Source organism: Pholcus phalangioides, unplaced genomic scaffold (assembly GCF_987345545.1).
Source record: "Pholcus phalangioides strain wild (caught in Gottingen) unplaced genomic scaffold, Ppha-v1.0 ptg000013l_1, whole genome shotgun sequence".
Classification (NCBI taxonomy): Eukaryota; Metazoa; Arthropoda; class Arachnida; order Araneae; family Pholcidae; genus Pholcus; species Pholcus phalangioides.
Genome location: NW_028301606.1, coordinates 32,833,740 through 32,856,222, shown reverse-complemented (window position 1 = coordinate 32,856,222; position 22,483 = coordinate 32,833,740). Strand labels below are relative to the sequence as shown.

Sequence of the window (22,483 nt, the reverse complement as noted above, 5' to 3'; positions counted from 1 at the left end):
GAGATAATAGTGTGTCTGTAGAATGCACCGTCAGTATGAAAAGTTCGTGGATGGTACAGGGTGTCTATAATTTAATTTTGATGTGTTCTAACTTTTCTAACATCTTATCTAACCATCAGGAAATTATGAAAATTTAATTAGGAACTTCTTAATAGAAATAAGGGAAAATTTTCGGAGCACATTGTTTCGAAAAGCAAAACGAACACTTTCTGCCGAACTATAGTGTTCATTAAACAGTGTGTGGTTCCTCTTTTATATATATATAATATATAATATAACTTAATGACATAAATGTCATTAAGCACTATAGCGTGTACTGTGGGTCATCAATATTTGCATTTTGTTGTATTTCTGTTCGTTATTTGGGCACAGAGGGATGTACAATATTCCGAAAAATTGGTTATATATCGTGAAGATGATTTTAGGAAGCAAATTCATTCTTTGAATACACGGGGCCTCGAACCCCAGTTTCTCGTTTGTCGCATGAGTGCTCTACCCGTCTCTCTCCTCCATAAGCGAAATGGTTTTATATGTTTCCCAAAAATAGAATTTTAGGGAAACACATAAAATAGTTCTGACTTCGAGCGTATATATATATTCAATGGCTCCGTACATCAGTGGTGGTAACAATTTTAATGTCATGTCTAATGTCATTCAGGAGAAAAGATAAATAAATAAAAGATGGGGAAAACTAAGACGTGATAGTAAACACCAATATAAACAGTTGTCATCAGAGAATGCATGGTCAAACACAAACGCGCTAGCGCGTTTCGAAACGGTCGCTCCGGAAACGTTAATCGACATTCCTGTTGAAATTTATCGGGAGAAAAAGAACAAAGAACATCATGCATGCAAATGTAACCTGGAGGAGAAGAAGAAACCATGTGCACAAATCTGCGTCACAGTGAATAAAATGCTCGTACGTCAGCCGTGTGAAGTTATTCCATCGTGCAACCGTTCCAACAGTTGTAATGGGATAAAGGTACACTTTAGTAATACCGTTTTGAAACGCGTTTTTCACGTTAGATCATGCTTTTTTTGATGACAACTGTTTATATTGGTGTTTACTATCACCTCTTAAAGTTTTTCCCATCTTTTCTGAATCACCCTATATATACACTCGAAGGAAGAAATATTCTATCTGTTTCTATAGCTTAGGGGTAAAGCACTCGTACGGTGAACGAAAGACCGTGATTTCAGTCTCCGTGGAGGCAGAGATGAACTTTATTTCCTAAATCATCATCATCTCCAGATATGACCAGTCTTTTATGACCACAGTGATACACACGCACTATATTTATCCGATAATGAATTTATTCGCCTCCAAAAATGAAACTGGAAATTGGTCAAACTGGAGTTGTATCAACATGGATACAGGAACGCTTCGATATCTCAATGAGATGGGAAGCGGGGTGTGTTTGGTTTTCAAAGGTATCAACATGTGGATTCTATTTTATTTACATAACATTACTGCCGTGAATCTCAACAATGCCCAAGGAAATAAATTCCCCTGATTATCGAATGAACTCCATCGATTCTTCGAAATATACCCGAACAAAAAAATATTATTGCATCGATGGCACTATAATTTTTTCACAGCAAACGTACAAAAATTGCGTTCATATCAAAAAAACAAAATATGCTCATCTCGTTAATTAAAGGATTAATTTCTTATTATTGATATTTTCATTTTACAGCTTCCGTTGCTCCGGAAAAAAGCGCATTACTCTCAGTGAATTCGACATCCGCACATCTCCGCCTGTCATCATGGCAGGACTCCGGTTGTCCCATCTTATATTTTGTTGTTCAGTACAAACCTCAGTTGCAAGGGGACTGGATACTCCTGTCAAATAACATTGTGCCGGCTCAGTCAACAGTCTTGATAACAGATCTCACACCGGGTACCTGGTATGATCTCTTGATGGCTGCACATAACGACGCTGGTACCACGGAAGCTGAATACGTATTTTCAACGCTTACTTCAGGAGGAGGTATTGGAGATTATATTAGTATTTCATAAGTAACACTTATATATTTATTGCCTAGGTTATACAATTTTCCACAGTAAATCCAAATTATTTTACCTCTTTCATTTCATGGATATCACAGAATTTTCAATATGATGAATTCCTAATAATATTCAAATTTGGTTTCCACAAAATATATCCATTCATTTCTTAATATATGAGTACATTAATTTATGAGTCTATATGTTACGGTAAATGTGATAAATCGGTAATTATGCACACATACCAATCGTCTTGCCAAGGTTGATAAATTTAACTCTTTTACCGGTGATTATGCATAATACCCTAGTGTAAATGGTGAATTACATAAATATGAAAAAAAAATTCCAAATTGGTTTAGTATGAGTGATTAATATAGCCGGACCACGATATCATGACAAATTTTACGATCGTACCCCGATATAATCATACAATACATGTCTGAAATATCATGTATCATGCAGTACAATTTATCACGTTTACCAATGATGCGACGTTTGGGTATTATGCATTATCACTGGTAAGAAGGAGAAATTTAGGGAAATTATCAAACTTACAAAAAATGTTCGATGATCATGAAGGATTTATCACATTTACCGCTCAACAAATACACATAGTACACACCAGTCTATCCAACTATTACATAAATACCTAAATCATAAAGCTGGAAACTTCGGGAGAAAACAATAAACTGAGTTCACTCAAATAAATTACCACAATTTTCGGACGCCATTCTAGTAATATAATCCATGATGCTGGTTTTTCCCATATATATATTTTTTCTTCACAGCATTGAACTTATCCCAATAAAATTTTATTTAAAATGATATATAGACAATGAAAAGTTTATTGTTCCATTTTAAGAGAATCTCTAGCTCCTATTACATTATATAAATAAAAGAAGGAAAAAAAAATAATCAGGAATGATAAACGTCCGTAAATATAATAATCGTATTTTCAAATTATTTTCGGCTTTATTAATAGGAGAAAAAAAAGAATCCCAGAAATATAAAGAGACAGTTGAGGAAGATAGGAGGTAGAGCAGAAAAAAAAATGATAATAATAATAGTAATGAGGAGAAAATTTTTGCTTTCTCTCGGATCGAGACGCTCCGCTTCATTTTTACGAGCTTTGGTTGAGGAGACGGGCGGGTCCTAGGTTCGTTATCGGTTTGTGCCCAAAGCATCTCTCCTCTGCTTTTTCCGGCCGAGTCCCGATAAATTCCGTAAAACTAAGGATTTGTTTCTATTAAAGCTGGTTTTACGACCATCCTAGGGGTTTGCAAGGGTGTTTTTACGGCGCCAGTAATGGAACGTCGTATCTGTAACGGCAGCTCGTATCAGAAAAGCCGCAACATTTTCCTTTCAATTTGTCTAACAAGAAAGAGCTGATATTAGGGGAGGAAGAGAGAAGAAATGATAAAAAAAATAAGGGGAAACCAAACCCACAACTGCCTGCAACTTTTCAGCTCTTTGTTCAGCAAATGTAGTTTTCCTTAGAAGAACGGTTAGAAATAAAATAAATAGCAGGGAATAATAGATTCTTTTTGGAATCCGTTTAGTTTGTCCGAGCGACCGCGCAATTGAATCGATAGGGATGTATTCCTTGTTGGCTATTTAATGAGTTTTGTCAACTGTCTGCAATTAATTGGATAGTACTTACAAAGATAATGGGATAATTATACTTTTATCGGTCAAGTTACATCCAATATGTAGGCTATTTAAAAGACTGTATGTGATTCAAAGTTATGTGTTCAACTATCTACTGATTTTTCCATAAAAATAGCAAAATTCAAATGCGCTAGAAAACTAATAACATCATATAACCTCTATTCAGATTTAGTAATTATAGAAATTACCTTACGATATTAAATTTTAGAAATGAAATGAAATAAACTTATGCTTTAATTTTTATCTTTATTATTATCCTTTGAGTCAAATTTTAATGTTTGCGCGTACAAGGAATTTGGATTGCAATAAAAAATAATCTTTGATTTAAAAAATAGTCATTCTTAAATGTTTCATGATTTCACATAAGTTAACTGATCGAAACTTTGATTGTATTGTAAAATTATCTTAACTAATGTGATAATTTTTCTTGCCATGACTTTATCTTAATGCTTATCACGTTAGAGCGCACTTTTTATTTCATCGTAACTATCGCAATAAATTGAGTGGAGAAAAGTTATTTGATATCGGAGTCAGAGTTGCATGGATTTATATGGTTTTGATCATACGCACTTAGGTTAATGATGGTTAATTTTGAAATCAGTGATTTCCATTCACGAAATATTCTTCTGATATGAAATCTGATATTTTTCTTTGGCTCCTGAATACACCATTTAATTTTTTTGTATTTTTATTTCCTTTTCAGTATTGAACAAACATATATCAATATATATGTATATATATATATATATACATAGTTTAGATAACTCTGAGTATTTTTCACAGCTACCGTACCTCCATTAACGTCGTACAGCCCGTCTAGTGTAATATCATTCCTTAGAGATCCGACCGTGCTTGTGCCAATAGTATGTGCTGTCGTGGTTGTCGTCGTCATCACAGTTGTTGTCGCCGTCGTTGTAGTTCTTCGAAGGAAAGATACTCCTTCAGATTGCAGATCTCAAGGTGTCTGTAAGTTAGTCATGTTCCTGTTCTTTTTAGTTTTTTTTTAAATCTTTTTTAATTATGGTAGTCAAATTCTGCTCAAGCTTGAAATTTTTTAATTTTTTAATTTTCACTAAATATGAGTTTAGTATGTCAATATGCGATACAACTTTTTAAGGTTAGTCTTGTATAGCGCGCTTAACTCTCAGAGTGTTCCAATTATCCGAAGATGGCGAGCGCAGTAGACTGCTCAATCATCCTGTGATGATTAGAAATGCTTTTTTAAAGATTAAATTCTTTAAATGACGTATAGATGGCGTACGCATTTATATTCTAGGGGTTTTTTTTTAAAATATAGCTATATTTTCTGACAGTTTTCTTGTACTGTATGGGATGATGTGTATGGGATTGAGTAGCTGCAATCACTAACGTGAAGGAGAATCTGGGTACAAATACAGATTTTGCGTTTGTATCACCCGTTTTTTTCCCGATAGAATCGGATTCGCAATGCCTAACTTTGATTGTTATCTATCTTCCACAAAAGAAAACTGAAAAAAAAAATTATTTTTACTCTGTCACAGTGAGCGAAGCATTTTTTCGTCTCTTCCTGCAGCCAATGGGTTAAGAAGTGAACTCGTTGATTTTAGTAATAAGTAAATATTTGTCAAAATATTCGTTCGACACCTTGTTGTTGAAGATTAATTCTACCAAAGAGAAATCCGAACTCACTCTGTTAGGCCAGTAGGGCTTCGCATACATCCTCTTATCATAACTAATCATTCTGCAGAAAATAACAACGCGTTTAGATTATTGCACCATCATACATGACTCATCTACGATTATACAGAAACATTCATTTATGTTCAGCTTCACATCGTAACCTTCCTTAATTGTCTTTAGAAAATAATGCAGTTTTCAACAAACAAAATACTGGGAAATAAATGATGCAGTAATGTGTTTCCAGTCTGTGGAAATTAGAGAAATAATGTATGACATAAATATTCATGAAAATAGTATTTTTTTTTTTGGCTCTAAACCTTAGAATGAGCATCGTATCTCTTGCGGCATCTTCCAAAGCTATCAACTTCTCGCAAGCAAAATATGAAAGTATTCACTGTTACGGTGCTTATGCGAATTTATTTTTCAAAAACAATGTTTCCCAGAAATTAGGTATGAAAACCTAATTCCGTATAACAGTCAGTTCCTACCTAAACACATTTCAACTATTCGGGAATCTGTTCATAGCATATAGCAAGCATTTTTCGATAAATATGTTGTTTTTTTGTACAATACAAAAACAGTCGTTACATGACAACTGAATTTTATCTCGAAAAAATTAGTTGCTTATGTTGAATATTTTTTTTTCCTTTTTAATACAAATACAAACACAACGTCACAACAGGCAAAATGCCTAACGAGGTGACTGAGACAAAGGTGCCCACAACAAATATATATGTCATATCTTTCTGAAATACCACAACCGAATTAAAAATGCAATTACAAAAACTAGAAACATGATAAAATATTATACAATGCCCATAAAAAATGCGTATGGCTGTATTATTCCAAAATTATACTCCAGAAATATGGTAATTAACCAGTCATATAAATGTCACATTCACGAATTTCACATAAAATGACACATGTTACGATGACATTCTTTTATCACACTTTTTTTACGACTTATATTATTCTGTGTTAGAAAATTCGTCTAAATGCCGAACATCGACCAATATTCCAATAAGACCTAATTTCAAGATATTAATAAAGAAACTCGGCACATCTTTATCAATATCTCTTGCGTAAAATATAATATGACATGAATGTCGCTCTCCACTTGTTAATACCAGATATCTTGTAAAATATAATACTTAATTTCATTTATCTTATACGTGTACTGGTAATCAAGTTGCATTTAAATTTAATCCTTGTTTGGACGGGTTGGGTCTGTAAGCATAAGTAATTCCCTAATTCACTGACAAGGGGTCATTCAAGTATTACGTCAGCATCGATGGGGAGGAGGGGTGTCCGATTTGCTGACTTTTGATAATGGTTTGGATAATGCTTACGTCATCAACCACCCTTTATGAAAGTATGAAATATTCTTAATTCCATCTTACTCCGTCAGTCAAAAACGAGAAAAATATTTCGCTAGTTTGTGGGAACCTGAACTAACACATTCTCCCTAATGATAAATACCTTACAGAACCACTTCATCGATCTCTAAATGTTTCACGGATACTTCAAGTGCTCTAGAAATGTTTCCGGGCTGCTTATGTGCTCTGGAAATGTGCGACGCATCACTCGAAGTATGCCACGGATCACTTAAGTAAACACTGGGAATGTTCCACGTAACTTTAACGATGTAGAACCGCACTGGGGGGGGGGGCGCTTAAGTGCTCTAAAATTGAGCCACATATCACTCAAGGGATCTCTAAATGTGCCACGGATCGTTTAAGTGTTCTGGAACTGTGTCGCGGGTTACTTAAGTGATCTTTGAATGTGCCGCGGATCATTTAAGCGATCTGTAAATGTGCCACTTAGTTCACTTTTACAAAATTGGGTTTTAGGGGGCAAGCCACGTCGGATAACTTTCATAACCACATTTGGTCCGCGGGTCAAGGGTTTACCATGTATGACTTAAAGGGTGGGGTAGCAATGAATTTCTTAAAAAGAAATTTTGATTTGTTACCCTTCAAATAGCATTAAAAATAACATAAATTGATTATAACATACAAAGGTATTTTATTTTGCAATTTTAATTTTTTTAATGTTTTTTACATTAAGAAATTTTTTTAGGGGGGGGGGTAGTGTTGACGAAATATTTCTGACAAGGAGGGGGGGAGGGGATCAAAAATGACAAAAAAATTGCTGACGTAATACTTGAACGGCCCCCAAGTAGAAGTATCAATTTTTTTTCGAGTTCTCACTAATTTCGTATTTGAACTTGTTTATATACTCTGCCAATTTTTTTCGCGATGGATATTTTTTTTCCAGAACTATTATATATTATATAATGTTCATATTATATGGTTTATTTCACGCACTTTTACATACTTTTACATCACGCACTAAAACATTTTACTGTCTTATCCTTGGGTTTCTGCTTCAGTATGATAATACGAGTAATCCAGAACTGTTGAGTTGAAATAGTACAACAATGGTTAATCGCATTCAATTTATGTTCATATTGTAGCTAAAATGCTGTAATAATAAATGCAATCAGAATACTAAAAAAAGAAAGTGTGCAAATATTTTATGTTATACAGTTCAGTATGGGTCTGTGAGACCCAGCTTGTGCACTCACAGAACATTTTCCCACTCGTGCACTGGAGGGTTAAAAAGAAATATTTTTATTTTCCTTGAAAAATTAAACTTTCCCAGTTTTTACAGTTGGCACGTGTATATAGTGTTTTATTTTTTCCACTATTTTGCGGTAATATTCTATTTCAAACATCTAGCATTTATCATGGGTATGCATCATGCACGTATCGCTCAATTTTTAAGAGTGAGCAAAAACAGTACTATACTAGCAAGGTAAAATGTCTTCTAGCGTTTCCCACAGAGTATGGAGAAATATGTTAAATTCTAGGTTCGTGTTTGAAACTTATGTTTATCCCGCCATAACGGACAAATGTTCCATGTATCAATGGTTTACGTATCTCGAGCAAACGCACCATTAAATGGGACAGTTTTCCATGAAAACGACCACGTCCTGAAAAATGTTGCCGCTCGGACTGGCTTGGGTGGAAGAAAATCGTTTCTCATTTTATGTTGTTTCCCTCTTCTTCTTATTTTTTTCTGCTCTATTTTTACTTAAGCATTCAGAAATGAAAAATTTGAAGAAACGTGAAACAGAAAAATTTCGATAGAAACAAAATGCTGGTGGGCAAATGGGTAGAGGTAGTATGCTCAAGTGGACCAACTTCGGAAAATACTTTGTTGAAATGTCTCACAGAAATCTAGATCTGAAAAGCAAACATACACTTCTTTTTTCTATGATGCCGGTACTTCATTTTTGAAAGGTTTCATTACTCTGTTATCTCTGACACAGTAAATACTAGTTATTAGCCAGAAGTGTCATCTATTGATCATTTTACAATAAAAAAGAAAACACTAGGAAATTTAGAGGAAACTATTTTCAAATGCGTTTTTTCATATGCGGGCAGTTTGATACTAAAATAATGCGAAGAATTCTACAGAATTCGCAATTTATCTTCCAGATAAAAGAGTTGAATGAACTTCATTTCATGACATTGGATATTGATTCAAGTTTGATAAAGAGTTTATTTATAAAGATTCTTTTTAATCATGAGTCATATTAATGTATGAGTGAAAAGGTTATAAAGAAAAGAAAAGCATAGAAAAAAGATTAAGTCACAAAAGGAGGGATTATAAAGGAGTTTCAAAACAAAAGAAATGGAAAAAAAGTGAAAAAATCGCCAAACGGTAGTTATAAACTGAGTAAAATTGTAAAGCTTTCAAGAAACAGAATATTCGTGAACAAGAAAGATACACATCATTAAAGAAACCCAGATAATGAAGAATGCAAAAGGATTTAGAAAGTAACAAATGAAGAAGTGCAATTTTTTTAATAATTTCTTTTTCAATTTTTTGCAAATTATAAAAATAAATGGACAATAGAAAAATAAATTAAAGAAGTAGATGTGTGTGTGGTATAACAAGATGCTGGAAAGATGATACGATGCAAATTCAGTAATTTATTCAATTATTGAATTAAAATTGTTCGATTGAGCAAACAGGGTAACTAAGCGTAGAAATTGTAGCCAGCTAATGATTGAAAATAAATTTGTTCTTTTGAGAATTGGTGTGAAAAATAAATTTTCGAAAAATACTCGCAATATATAATGCACTTTTCAGGATGATTCTGTCTAGTACAGCAATAAATTCAAAATAACACTTCAGGCTTTCGTCGTGCATATGATTAATACATGAAAAAAAATTAAATGTATCAGAATTTTTTTTTTGTTGTAAATTATTAGTATTTATTTGGAATGGATAAAAAATTAATGGACCGTTAAAATCTAAGACAAAAAACTAGTGATTTTCAAAGAATTTTATATTAGGTTCTGAAGAAATGGCATGCAGTATATACAGTGTGAGCGGAAAGTTCTAGACACATTTTAAACCATTACAAAAATCAACAATTTAAAATAAAAAAGTGAAAATTGCACAAAAAATATCAAGACCTATAGTTTTTAATGAACTATTGAAGCATGTTCGACATTTTACTCACAGGTGGCGTCGTATCATGAAAATCTCAACATAACACTTAATTTGCTATACCAAGGGTGACAAACAGCTGGTCCGCGGGCTGCATTCCACGAAATGATTTTAGCGGCCCGCGACCAGATAAAAAAAAATATGATTTTGATATTAGTTTCGATTGATGAAATTGTGGTTAATGTAGAAAAAATATTATTTCTAATTTGACAGAAAAAAAAATTGTATTTTCAATACAAAAAATAAAAGACAAGTCACATGATTGATTTCAAAATCATACAGTGGAAATTACAGTAGCAAAATTTTTTGTGCAATCATCGGAGCTGAGTGATGGTAATCTCGACGAGTAAACTTTTCTAGCACTTAGTTATTGGACCCCAAATTTTGATCCATTTTGCGCGCGTTTTCTTGTTTTTTGCTGTTGGTTGGCCCCAACTTAGTTTCAACATTTAATAATGGATGTACTTAATTTTATTTGAATCCGACATCCGCAATTAGTGCAGTGGTTAGAGCATAGAACACAGAACGAAGGTTGAGAGTTCAATTCCCTCTAAAACGCAATTGATTTTTTTTCCCTCCCTACCATCTTTGTTTCTTGATCATCTTAAATTTATATTCATTTTTTTAATTTTAATAAAATTTAATTTTTTATTACAATCGTCAGATGCATGGGGCTAGGGATTTGTTCCCAAACAGCAAACGTGGCTAGACGGGAGTACGGGGGCTGTCCCCTATAAATTAATCTATCATTTATTGATTCACTAGAAAAGACTCATTTTTTTCTGATTTAATCCAAATGTGGTTCAGCTGCATCAAGTTGGCAATATTAACGGCTCGAAGCTGGACCCTGCTGTCATTTATTGATTCATAGAGTGGCGACCCATTCTTTTGTTATTGGTTCATAATGAAAACAGATTCATTAGGAAACGAAACATACAGCTTGCGTAGCGGCAAGCCGCTGCATTTGTTGCATGCCAATATCATTATTATTATATATATCATTATTCTTAGGATCATTATGTTATATTATAATATAATATTATAAAATCTAATATTATTAAAAATGACAATGAACTCTGATGTTTGACGATAAGTTGATAAACGTAACAGCCGGTGCAGTGTTATCCGAAAAATTTTTTATGACGAGTAATTTCACTCATCTCCCAAATTTTGGGAGGTATTATCCGAAAATCAGTGGTGATTTTTTAACGGTGAAAAATAATTTCAAATTGGAATTGAAATACCGTGAAACCCATAAGAACACCACGGCTATTTTCATAGCCTATATAAAATTCATGATACATAAATGAAAACATACGTCAAAACTTTCAAACTTTGAACAAATATTTAATCGAAACACTTATAAAAAATATTAAATGTTGATTTGACACAAATATATGAAACAATATGAGATAAATAGAACTAATTTGATCATACATACAGCATAAAAACGGTGATTCAGGAAAGATGGGAAATTTTTAAGAGGTGGTAGTACACATAAAAACAAACAATTTTCATCAAAGAATGCATGGTCTAAAATGAAATGCAAACGTGCTAGAGAGCGCAACATAGTAAAACCGAGGATACGAGGAGAAAACGCAAGAATAACGTATACAATAAAAAAATAATTTTAATGAATAATTTTCAATATTTGCTCAAAAGATACGGTTTGCATATGGTTTCTCTTTTTCTTCCCCAGGTTACATTTGCATGCATGGTGCTATTTTTATCCTGATAAATTTCAACAGGAATGCCATTTTAACGCTCGCGAAGCCGCTGTTTCGAAACGCAAGAGCTCGTTTGCGTATCATGTTAAACCATGCATTCTTTGATGGCAATTATTTGTATCAGCGTGTATTATCAGCTCTTAAAGTTTTTTCCCATCTTTTTTAAATCACACTGTATATATTTATATGTTCATTGCATTTTTTTCAACAATTTTTCTTTTGAGAGATATAGATGGCTTTTTTCTCAGCCAGAGATATCAAGGAAACAGTTATTTTCCGGATATTATGCTGAGGTGAGCTCCGTCCCACCCGGGGGCCATTTCCTGAAGTTAAGAGAGGCTACTAATGCCTCTACTTCAGCGCCTCACGACACAGTGCGTGAAATTAGGAAGGCAGATTCATGTGTCCCCAGTGGTGTAGATGGTAGCATGCTTGCCCGGTATGCAAGAGAGCCTGGGTTCGAGTCCCGGCGGAGACGTGATGACTTTTCTTTCCGAGCTCACCTCAGCATAATATCCGGAAAATAACTGTTTCCTTAATTTTTCTTTTGTTTCCCCGTCCTAACAGTCAGTTCAAGATTCGTATCACAGTGAATGCCTTCATCAGTGACAGTGAAAGGATTGCCTTCGCATGATAATCTTATTAGGGTGTTCAGATGTTCATCACCAAGTTTAGCCCTCTTTTTTGAGTTAATATGATTTAATGTCGCAAAACATTCACATTAGTCTGTTGAAAGAGGCAAACTTAAGGCAATTAAGCTCAACTTTCTATTTTCTGGATACATAAAAAGCGTGTTATCACCACCTTCTCTGCACCCACTTATGTATTTGCAAAATTCTGTGATTTTAATTCCTTTATATTCATGTAATACCTCGTAGCTCTTTTACAAATAACCATTTCCCCCCTAAGTAGCGCTTCTTTAAGAAGTACATATATTTTCATTTTTATACAAGGTATTCTAATTTCCTTCATAATAGAGACAAATTGAACTGTTCATTGCTTCATCAGAACTTGGGTTATAATTCGTTTTTTAACCGTTATACAGAGAATGATTTTTTTTATCATTGGACTAAAGAAAGTTTTTGCGCATGTTATGTCATTCATAGGATTCAAAACTGCGTCGGTCAATGAAAATGTTCATTATACTTTTTTCAAACGTGTTGTCCAAGTTTTCAACTAGATGGTCTGAAAATTGTTTTGCTTTTATAGAATTTTCATCTAAATTGAACATTTTTAATTTTTATTTGTCTGTAATACTCATTTCCTTTTCCGAATTGTGAAGTCTTTCAAACATATTCCAGGGTTGTTATTATTCGGAATTTCGTTCATTTCAACCTCTCGATAAGAGTTGGAAAACTCAGGTTGTCTGTTTGTAAAGCAACAGATAGTTTGTCGACGACGTTCAAAACATCTTTTAAGAGACAAATGATTGCAACAAAGTTGAACTCAGATACTGCCTCTAAAAGGCTGTAACATTTCGTGTCAGGGGCCCCTTTTTTAAAATATAGGTAGTTAACGAGCATTATACAAGTATCAGAGCTAAGTAACATATAAGCCTATATAATCAAGTTGGAGTTTCTACACGGGTAACCGCTAGACCCTTGATATACTATTCACTTTATGTTTATTATATTGTACACATATTTTCAAAAAAATCAACCTACGTTTCGAGGAGTATTTTCACCCGCTAAGAAAATTTCGAGAGGTGAAATGAATTTCAGAGGTAGAAACACGCATTTAGATGCGTATTGGCGAACGCTTAGCCGGAGACACATTTTACTCGAAGAAATCGCTTCCTCTCATATTGCACATGCGCGTGAGCTTGGATCAAATACTTTCCCTCAAAAAGGTTCCATAATGTTTTTCTATAAAAATTCAAAAATAATGCGTTGCCGTATATTGGTAAAAATATTCAGTCAGATATTTAGCAGGAAAAAAGCCAACTAGAAAAGCAATTTGCGTGAAATTCAAAATAACTAATTTCAGAATATAAAATTATTTTTTTTGTTTGATAAAACTTTGAACGTTTTATGAAGTAGCATTCACCACTCTTGTTCCAGCATTAACATTCATAATTTTCTGAAAGAAAAGAGAAATGAAAAACTGTTCTTAACAGTCGAAGAAAAATAATCAGAAAGGTTACAGTCTACATGGATGTTACCAGCAAATAAACGGCTCTTATTGGTGAGGGTCATGATGTTTGAGTCTGGTCTGTAATGCCTTACCAGACAGTACAGTGTAGAGAGAACATAAAAATACATGTTTCCAAAAAATATGAAGAGTTCAGTTAATAATTCATTAAGAATTATTTGTAATTAGTAGTAAATTAAATGAAGAGCAAAGTAAATTAGCAATAAATCCCGACTGCGTCTGACTATTATGTTGGTCCTCGAAGGACAAAGAGGAGTTGGCCATTCCCTGCGCTACATAAAAAGCAGTGCATGATCAGTGTTTATTACGATTCGAGTTATATAAAACAACCACATTTTACTTTGAGCAACCTTTCACTCGTTCGTTCGTAGCACGGGCTGAAAAGAGTGCTCATATTGAATACAGGAATATGTAATATAGGTTTATGTAACGTGCAAATCGAAATAACTATCAATTATGGACTTTTTGTTTCATATTTTACGTGTTATATTAAATTTTTCATGATGCAGCACATCTGTGAGTGGAAGTATTATGTACCAAAGAAAAAAAGAAAAAAACCTCGACGCCTCGGCAAGTATTTTGGTGCAAATCGCACTTTTTCACGTCAATTTCAATTTTTTATAAATTTCTAAAACGGCGCTAGGACTTTTCGCTCACCCTGTTTTATAGTACGATTTATATATTTCAATCATATCTAACTATTTTCATATTAATAAGAATTAGATTGAATCAATAAAAGACAAATTCGTGAATATTTTTTAATGTGCGGTATATAAAGATTCAATCTCTCTTTTCTATTTATATTTGGTTTAAATTAAATGAATATTCCATTTTTTTTCACAGAGCATAAAACAAAAAATTGGCAGTCAAGAAATTCATCAGGGAATTTCTAAGTGGTGTTAGTTATAGTAAGCAAACAAGTCTGTGTTGTTGTACTCGCAAAGAAAAATAAAATAAAGAGATATGAGAGTGTGGTCACAACAAATGATCTCCCATTTCTAATGTAAAGCTCATAACAAAAGACAAGAGAAAACACCATTTTCTTGAAATGGAGAAAGCAAGTGAAGAAACAAAAAAATAAATTAAAGGAAAGGGTCTTCAGAAAACAAAGACAAAACATAACGTTAGAACTTTCGATGTACTCACGCAAACTGAAATATTATTGCAAAGTAAAAAAGAAAAAGCTAGAAAAAAAAATTCCAAAGAAAAGAAGTTGCATGGGGAATATATAAATATAAAAAAAAAGAAAATAGGAAAAGGAATGAAAGGAATTCTGAAATCAAAGAAAACATGGTAAACGTAGAATTGTGTTTTTACAGGGAGCGTAATTTCAAATTCATTCTGGCACGACCAAAGAATTTTTTTTTTGTCTTTATTATTATTACTCTTCCTTTTGTTTTTATTTCGCGTGTTAAGAATTCCTCGTTTCACCTTGTTTGCATTTCTTTTCTTTTTCCTAAGACTTTCTGTTCTTTTCCGTCTTGGTGTCTCAAAAATGATTTTTTTCCCTTCTCTTCCTTCATCTTCGTTCCTTTTCTTACTTCTAACCGAATGCTAAGCCAACATTTTTTTGGTAAAATATTTGCATTCCGGATTTGAGTGTAATACAAGACATAGTAATGGTCCTAGGAACTCTTTTATCGGAAGCCCAACAGCGATGTATACATGCATACACACACACACGTGAGTATATATGCATGTATATAGAATTTCCTTTGGCTAACCACGTTTCTGCTCTGGGGATTCGTGTAATTCTGTGATAGCTTAAGTTGTAAAAGAAAAATGCCGTGAAATAATATTTTTCTTCTCCCATCTACTTCTGGGACAGAAAAATGGAGGAGAAAAAGACAACCTATAAGGAAAAAAATATATTATTAAGAGGAGGATTCTCAAAAGTTTTACTTATGATTCAATTAATTCTTAATAACACAATATGGACAACTCACAGTATTTGTTTTTGCAGAACTAATTTCGAATACTTACGAGTATATCGAAAAACCTCGGATTACTTATACAATTACATCAGACTTAATTTAAGTTTGTATAAACATGAGAATCAAAAGGTAATTGTGATTAAAGCGAATGTCAAATACACGAAAATTTTGTAAAAATAAAACAGTATCGTAGATTATATAGCTTATTTGATGTGCATTGATATTTCTTTCAAACCATGTTCATACGTATTATTGTACTATTGCAGTGAACATAATTATTAAATTTATCGATCAAACAATTTATCAATAAAATAAGTTATCAAACTCAGTAGAAAAACCAGAAGAACTATCTAATGATATAAATTTCATTTGCATATAGAAACGTCCTCTCCACTTGTCAATACAAGATTCATCGAAAGACTGGTTATTTGTGGAGATGAAGATTACAAGGAAGAAAATTCATCACTGCCCCCACGGGGACTCGAACCGGACGAGTGCTCTACCATCTAAGCTATGGAAGCAGATAGAATATTTCAACCTTGGAGCGTATATATATGTTAAAAGGCACCGTACATGGACGGCGTCAACAATCAACTAATAGCTCGTGAATGACAAAGGCCAACCAGATGGCCATATGCATATAGAAAAGATTCGTGTCCCCGTGGGGGCAGTGATGAATTTTCTTCCTTGTAATCTTCATCTCCACAAATAACCAGTCTTTCGATGAATCTTGTATAAATTTCATTTATTACTCTAAACAACAAATTCTTACCAAATTCCTTCGACTGAAACAAAAATTTCTAAATTAAATTTAAACTTAATTAAATAGACTATCTGTAAATATTTAAGATATTTGTTTTTACAAATTGATTTTGGAAATATTTATTTCTGCTCCAACTTTTCAGAGAAAAAAAAGCTTACAAATAACGATCATTGATTATTTTTGTCGCACCATGGCCATTTTCTGCACTCGAGGGCTAATTAGACCGGGACCTACAATTTATTGCCGATTCCGAGTGGCACCTTATATTATACTCAGCGATAGGTGGGTGTGCTAACCCCTTGGTGTGGGACTGACTTCGGTAGCAATGTTTTTTCTTGGTAACGTCGCCTTTTGTGTTATACCCCCCGTGTCAGGACATTCTCTGACAAGGACGAGCCGGGTATCTAACTCGCGACACCTCTAAACAGCCTTTGTTATTTCAAGCGAGTATCTTATAGACCTGGTATACGGCACCTAATTAATTTCCCTAAAAATATAAGACGGAGTGGTGTATATAATTTTTCGCATGTGTGGAAATTCAGTTTGCCTTGGTTTTTTTTTTTTTTAGGAAAAAACTTTACGCCAGCATTAATTGCTGAACAATATAAAAACCCATACTGATTGTTTTCGAATCTTTTCCTTCAGTTTCTTTTTATATTAGCTCAGTATCAATACAATATTACCTAGAATGTTCCCAAAATTTCTTTACCTCTGAATTTTTGGAAACATAAGAAAGCTTTCGGGTACTATAAAAAAATCAAAATTTAAATTTGTTATCAATATTCAAGAAGTAAAAGGTATTTAAACATTTATGTATCATTTATTTTAACTTGGAGTATTGTTCAATAATTCGAGCCGCATTTTGAGAATTTTTTTTTGTTGTATTACTTAAAAAGATCACTTGTAAAATTATTTTTTCTGTCTCAATATTGATTCAAATTGATTTTCATTCAGCCGTACAAATATTGAATTTTTTCTTTCATCACGGAACTTTTACTCTTAGTGAATATAGAGAAGTAATATACATACTAGAGCTCTCCGGTTCTGTACATTATATTCATATAGGGAAATTTATTACTGACTCTTTTTAATGGTTCCTTTTCTTTCTTTCGAATCGAGATTTATTGATTAATTAAATCCTTAGCCCTACATGACGATTCTCTTTCGGTAAAAAAAAAGTTAACGTGAATAAAAAAGATATTTCCAGAAAATTGCTGCTTGCGTTCAAGCATAATAGTCGACCAATGACTTTTGAATTCCTGACTCAGCCGATAATTAACACTTAATTGAATTTATACTCATTTGAGAAGTTTTTTCTTTAAGTTCGGAATTTTTTTCCCCTGTTCTCTTAAATCCATTCACATTATTCTTCACTTGGAAAAGGAGAAAAAAATTAGTACCAAGAGCCCTGAATTAATTCCTTTTCATTGCTTTCCCGTTTCCTTTTTTCCCCACGATTTCGTTTCCAGAGACTTTCGATTCCGTTCCGCGTCACATAAATTTTTGATAATCTTGTTGTAGGAGCGTGAAATTTTCACTCTTTAATGTTTCGTTATTTGTAATGGAAAGTAAATAACGAAGAGAAATGTCGGCTGTTTCTGTAACCGATGTTTTCTTTATTGGATATTTAAATAATATGTAAACATACAGAGAATACTTTTTCTCCCTTTTATATTCAGATTTTTTTATATAAGTGCTATCTTATCGAAAATCTTTCACTCGGATACATACATCTGTTCATTTGTAAACCTTGCTGTTAGGGTAATTTGAATTACTAAAATTGAGAATAACGGTTTGTTTACTTAAGAACAATCGATTGAAGAAAAATTGAATTTCTTCAAGTTAAAATCGAATTTCTTGTAGATTGCGTCTGTACACTAGTGTTTGTTTTATTATATGCATATCATGGCAATATAGCAAGCGATTTTATAAATACCGAGTGTTTCAGAAAGAATTATTTAACTTTTAAATGACAAAAGTTGCAAACTGTGACAGAAATATTAAACAAGTGACACGTTTGATGGGCTGGAGTAGAATTGTGAATTTATCGGTTCGCAACATTAGTTAAAATTGTAACTAATGAATGAATGCCTAATAGATCGCATCACAATCGTTTTATCTGTGGACCTCTTTCTGATGGGCCATTTAACGGTCATTGTTTACAGCAAGAGTACTCAAAAGTTGCATCAGTTTGGAATGTTCATCTGTAAGACATACTCATCCATTGTGGTAAACACATTCTGAAAATCTCTCCACAGGCAGACTTTACAACATTAGAAATATTAAATATTAAATTCCTTACTTCATGCATTATACTTCATTCGTAATTTAAAAAATAGATGGCAGCAGTAAAATTCACGCTGAACGCACGTGCCCGAGCGGTGCGGTTTTAAGATGTTCGTCTACAACCACATAAAGGTTGCAATCAGGTCCGCGATCCGTAGTTATAACAAGCTATTTCCCTAAAAAACCCAAGGCGACCACCTGTAGATGGCGCCTTTATTACCGACCCGACTCGAATGGTAGTAAATTGTCATAAGGTGATGTGACTATGATTGGTATGTGGTAAAGTAGTTACGCATTCAGATGGTTAGGTTGGTTAGGTACACATGCACACATTCGGCAATTCTTTCTGTCAAACCGAACATAGCTCCTTCGGTAGGAAATTGATCAGTGCAATACATCGGAGATGTGTTCGGTTTGAAAGGAAGAACGTAGAGACATTGCAGTGGAAAGTCACTGTAAACTAAAGTGTCGGTTTTGACATGTTTTGTCATGTCATTTTCAGGCGAGGAAATAATTTCGTACACATCATAATGCGATATGAACTACATTTGCGTAGGACAATATCATCAATGCACGAAAGAGATTCTATCAAGAATCACTTCGCCATCTATGAGCAAAAGTTGTAAGTAATTTCACAAAACGGAGTACAGTATTTGAAATTACAGATACCCCCCCCCCCCCATAACGAACTACTTATTTCATCTTTTTTTAATCTCTATGTTACCAAGACGGAGTTTCTAAGTTTGGATATGACATTTCAAGGTTAGGAAGTATTTTCTCAAATACCCGGTATATGAGAGAGTGCATTATGGAGAAGTATCTTATGCTGAAGAGACCACCCTTTCAAGTTTATGTTCTGTTCAATTATTTTGAAATGTAGTGAGAATAATTTTATTTCAGATTCTGGAAGTTCTGGTGGTAAAGGTGAGAACCTATCAATGAGTTCTTATGGTAAAGTGAAACGCTGTGACCAATCCGATGATAACCAGAGGGAAACATTGTACTATCCAACTCCTTATGCTACAACACAGCTATCTACGTACAGTGAATCACCTGACATATCGCAATGCAACACGTTAAGAAGGCACGAAGGAAAAGGTCACGACTATGACATACCTCATCGGCACACGCAGGTGAGTTAGATCACATATATTTTAAAGCCGATCTTTCTAATCCATACCGTCACATTTTTCTTCATTCTAAACTTAAATGAGACTTCTGTACCAAAATTGTTGCTATAGATGATAGAAACATCTGTTTGATTCTGTGGGCACCAATCAGCGTTTTGAAGATAAATACTTTCCGAAACCTTTCTGCTGTGAATAATCTCAAGCAATAATAATATCCGTGAAATTCACTGAATTGCAAGAAAAGATGACGTGATGCACTGTACTGTACTTAATGTGAAAGACTCAGAGGAAGTTTCATGATCTGAATAATTTCTGTTGCGTTTGGTCAAAAATACTAAGGGTGGTATTCATCGACAGAGTTTAAACAATATTCACAATTTCTGGATAGAAGACAGGGATTGGTTGAATTCAGCCTATTCTAAAATTGTGACTATGGTTTAAACCCTGTCAGCGAATACCACCCCAAGAGTCAACAAAATAAATGACAATTTTTGCCTTCTATGAAGACGATGTCATGCTCCAGGATGACAATGCGGAGATGTTTTCATCTGAAACTGAGAAATATTGGTCCAAAAGCACTTGAATTGGTCACAACCTGATCTCGATACGAGTCTGATCGGGAACCTTTAGATCTTCGTAGATTAGTAATCTGAGGATTCATTTTTTTCTTCCTTGAGTGATGAACCAATTTTCTTTGTGGAATATTAGTACATATGATACACAAGCCAGAAATATGAGGAGATACTGCATGGTGTCATAAAATATTGTAACGATGAATTCGTGCTGTAATTCGGAGTGAAGTTGTCTAGCAAAGTATTAGTGTATGTGCATTCTTCTTTGGCCAGCCAGTGCGCATAAGAATGAATTGTCTCATAACTTACATAAATTATCATACATATCAATCCGAGTGATTGTGTGTACATTTTTTTCTGTTTTCATAATAATTCGAACCAATGTAAAACGTTTCTCAATATTTTGACCCGATATTATATAATTCAAAATAATTCGATCCAATACATCATTAATGTGTTTAATTTCAGAACTAATTGCATAATACAGTTTCTTAAGTGTGAAAAGGTTTAATAGAATCATGATAACCATAATCCACGATCAATCAAATGATGTGGTATTTTTTAGTGATTTTGTTGTGTTCATTACACTAATATAAATGCAAGTATATATAACGTGCAATTAATGAGTGGATACTCTTTACAATATGACATAAGTAAAAAAAGGCAACAATTGTGTATCGTAGAGATTGGATTACTTCAATAGTAATTCAATCGAAAATAGGGGAAATCATATAGATGAGAAGAAGCGAAAACTGTTGCCAAAGTTATATATATAAATGTAAACTTCTTTTCTTTTCTTTCCACACGTGTCACACCAAGACGAAAACAATTTAAGGATTTAATCCTTTTATTTTTGGGAACATAACCTTTGATTTTCTTTGCACTAAATTGATATATAATCCTATTTCTGATATTTTTGCTAAACTATTTATTCCTTCTCGTGCGAATTAGACTACTAGGCAGAGATTTTCAATTATTAGATCTGAAGTGTTTTGAGCATCAAGAACGGAAAACTTGACAATCATGAAATCTCTCTCGTCATATCAATAGAATTGAGTGAAATTCGATTCAAATGGGAACATTGATAATGATTTGAATAATGAGTATGCATATTTTGTGAATTTACTCTCTTTACTCTTCACTTAAAGAACAAAGACAATTGTGTGCTCCAAGAGGCAATACCATTTCGCAAAGTAGCATTTATTCAAGCTTATCCAATTTAACGGAAATTGATCAGTACTGCGCGTCTCGTGGCTGTAATGAAGGACAGGAAAAAACACCTTAAAGTTTGAATAAAGAATGAGTACGACTATGTGAGAATGAATGGAATAAAATTCACGATGTTTTTCAATTTTCTTTTCCAACTAACAAAATCGGTTTTAAATATTTACAGTTAACGAAATGTGTTGTATTCTTGTTGTTTTTTTTGCACAGATGAAATAAATATCGATTGTCAATGGGACATAAGGTAGCTTATTTTCGTGTAATACGTTTCAAGCAATTTTCCGAAAAAAATATTAAAAAAAACTTTATATAATATATTAATGCATCTCATATTTAATATATTCACATTCACATACATCAAGGATCCTGAACTCATGGCCCAGGAGACACATGTGGCCCTAGGAGTGATTTGCCCACCGACGAAAAGACATACATGATTATGAATATGCTGTAAAACTCTTTAATGAAAGAAATAATATACAAATTATTAAAAATGAGATAAATTATTTCAATAATTAGTGGAAGAAATATTCTCACAGTTGATGAAAATTCATAATTTACGACAAGAATAGTTCCAGAAATAATGAAAGAAATTAATGATTAAGCTTAGTTATTACCATTGAATAACTAATGAAAACTTTTTTTTCATAATTGACGCCAATTCATATCCAATGAAAGAAATTACTCCAAATTTGATGAGAGTTCGTATTTAATAAGGATTCCTCAAAAATTTAAGGTTTTATATTTGACTCGTGGCGCCCAGATGTCCCAGACCTTGAGATACCACTACATTAAGTACACATGAATCTAAGATACCGTCTTACAACTGTACCAGAG

General features: G+C 33.3%; 1 protein-coding gene across 4 annotated transcripts in view; it reads left to right on the top strand.

The window, feature by feature from the left end:
• The window catches only part of LOC149078978 (cell adhesion molecule Dscam1-like), a 297,831-nt gene that overhangs the window by 243,234 nt on the left and 32,114 nt on the right, over positions 1–22,483 (top strand). For 3 of the 4 annotated variants that reach the window (XM_089241221.1, XM_089241220.1, XM_089241222.1), the window contains exons 20-22: positions 1,698–1,991; positions 4,460–4,642; positions 19,621–19,853. In XM_089241221.1, coding sequence (XP_089097347.1) covers positions 1,698–1,991; positions 4,460–4,642; positions 19,621–19,853 — 710 coding nt within the window. Of the gene's footprint in view, positions 1–1,697; positions 1,992–4,459; positions 4,647–19,620; positions 19,854–22,483 lie in introns of all 4 variants that reach the window. The other variant, XR_016193869.1, reaches the window with a different exon arrangement.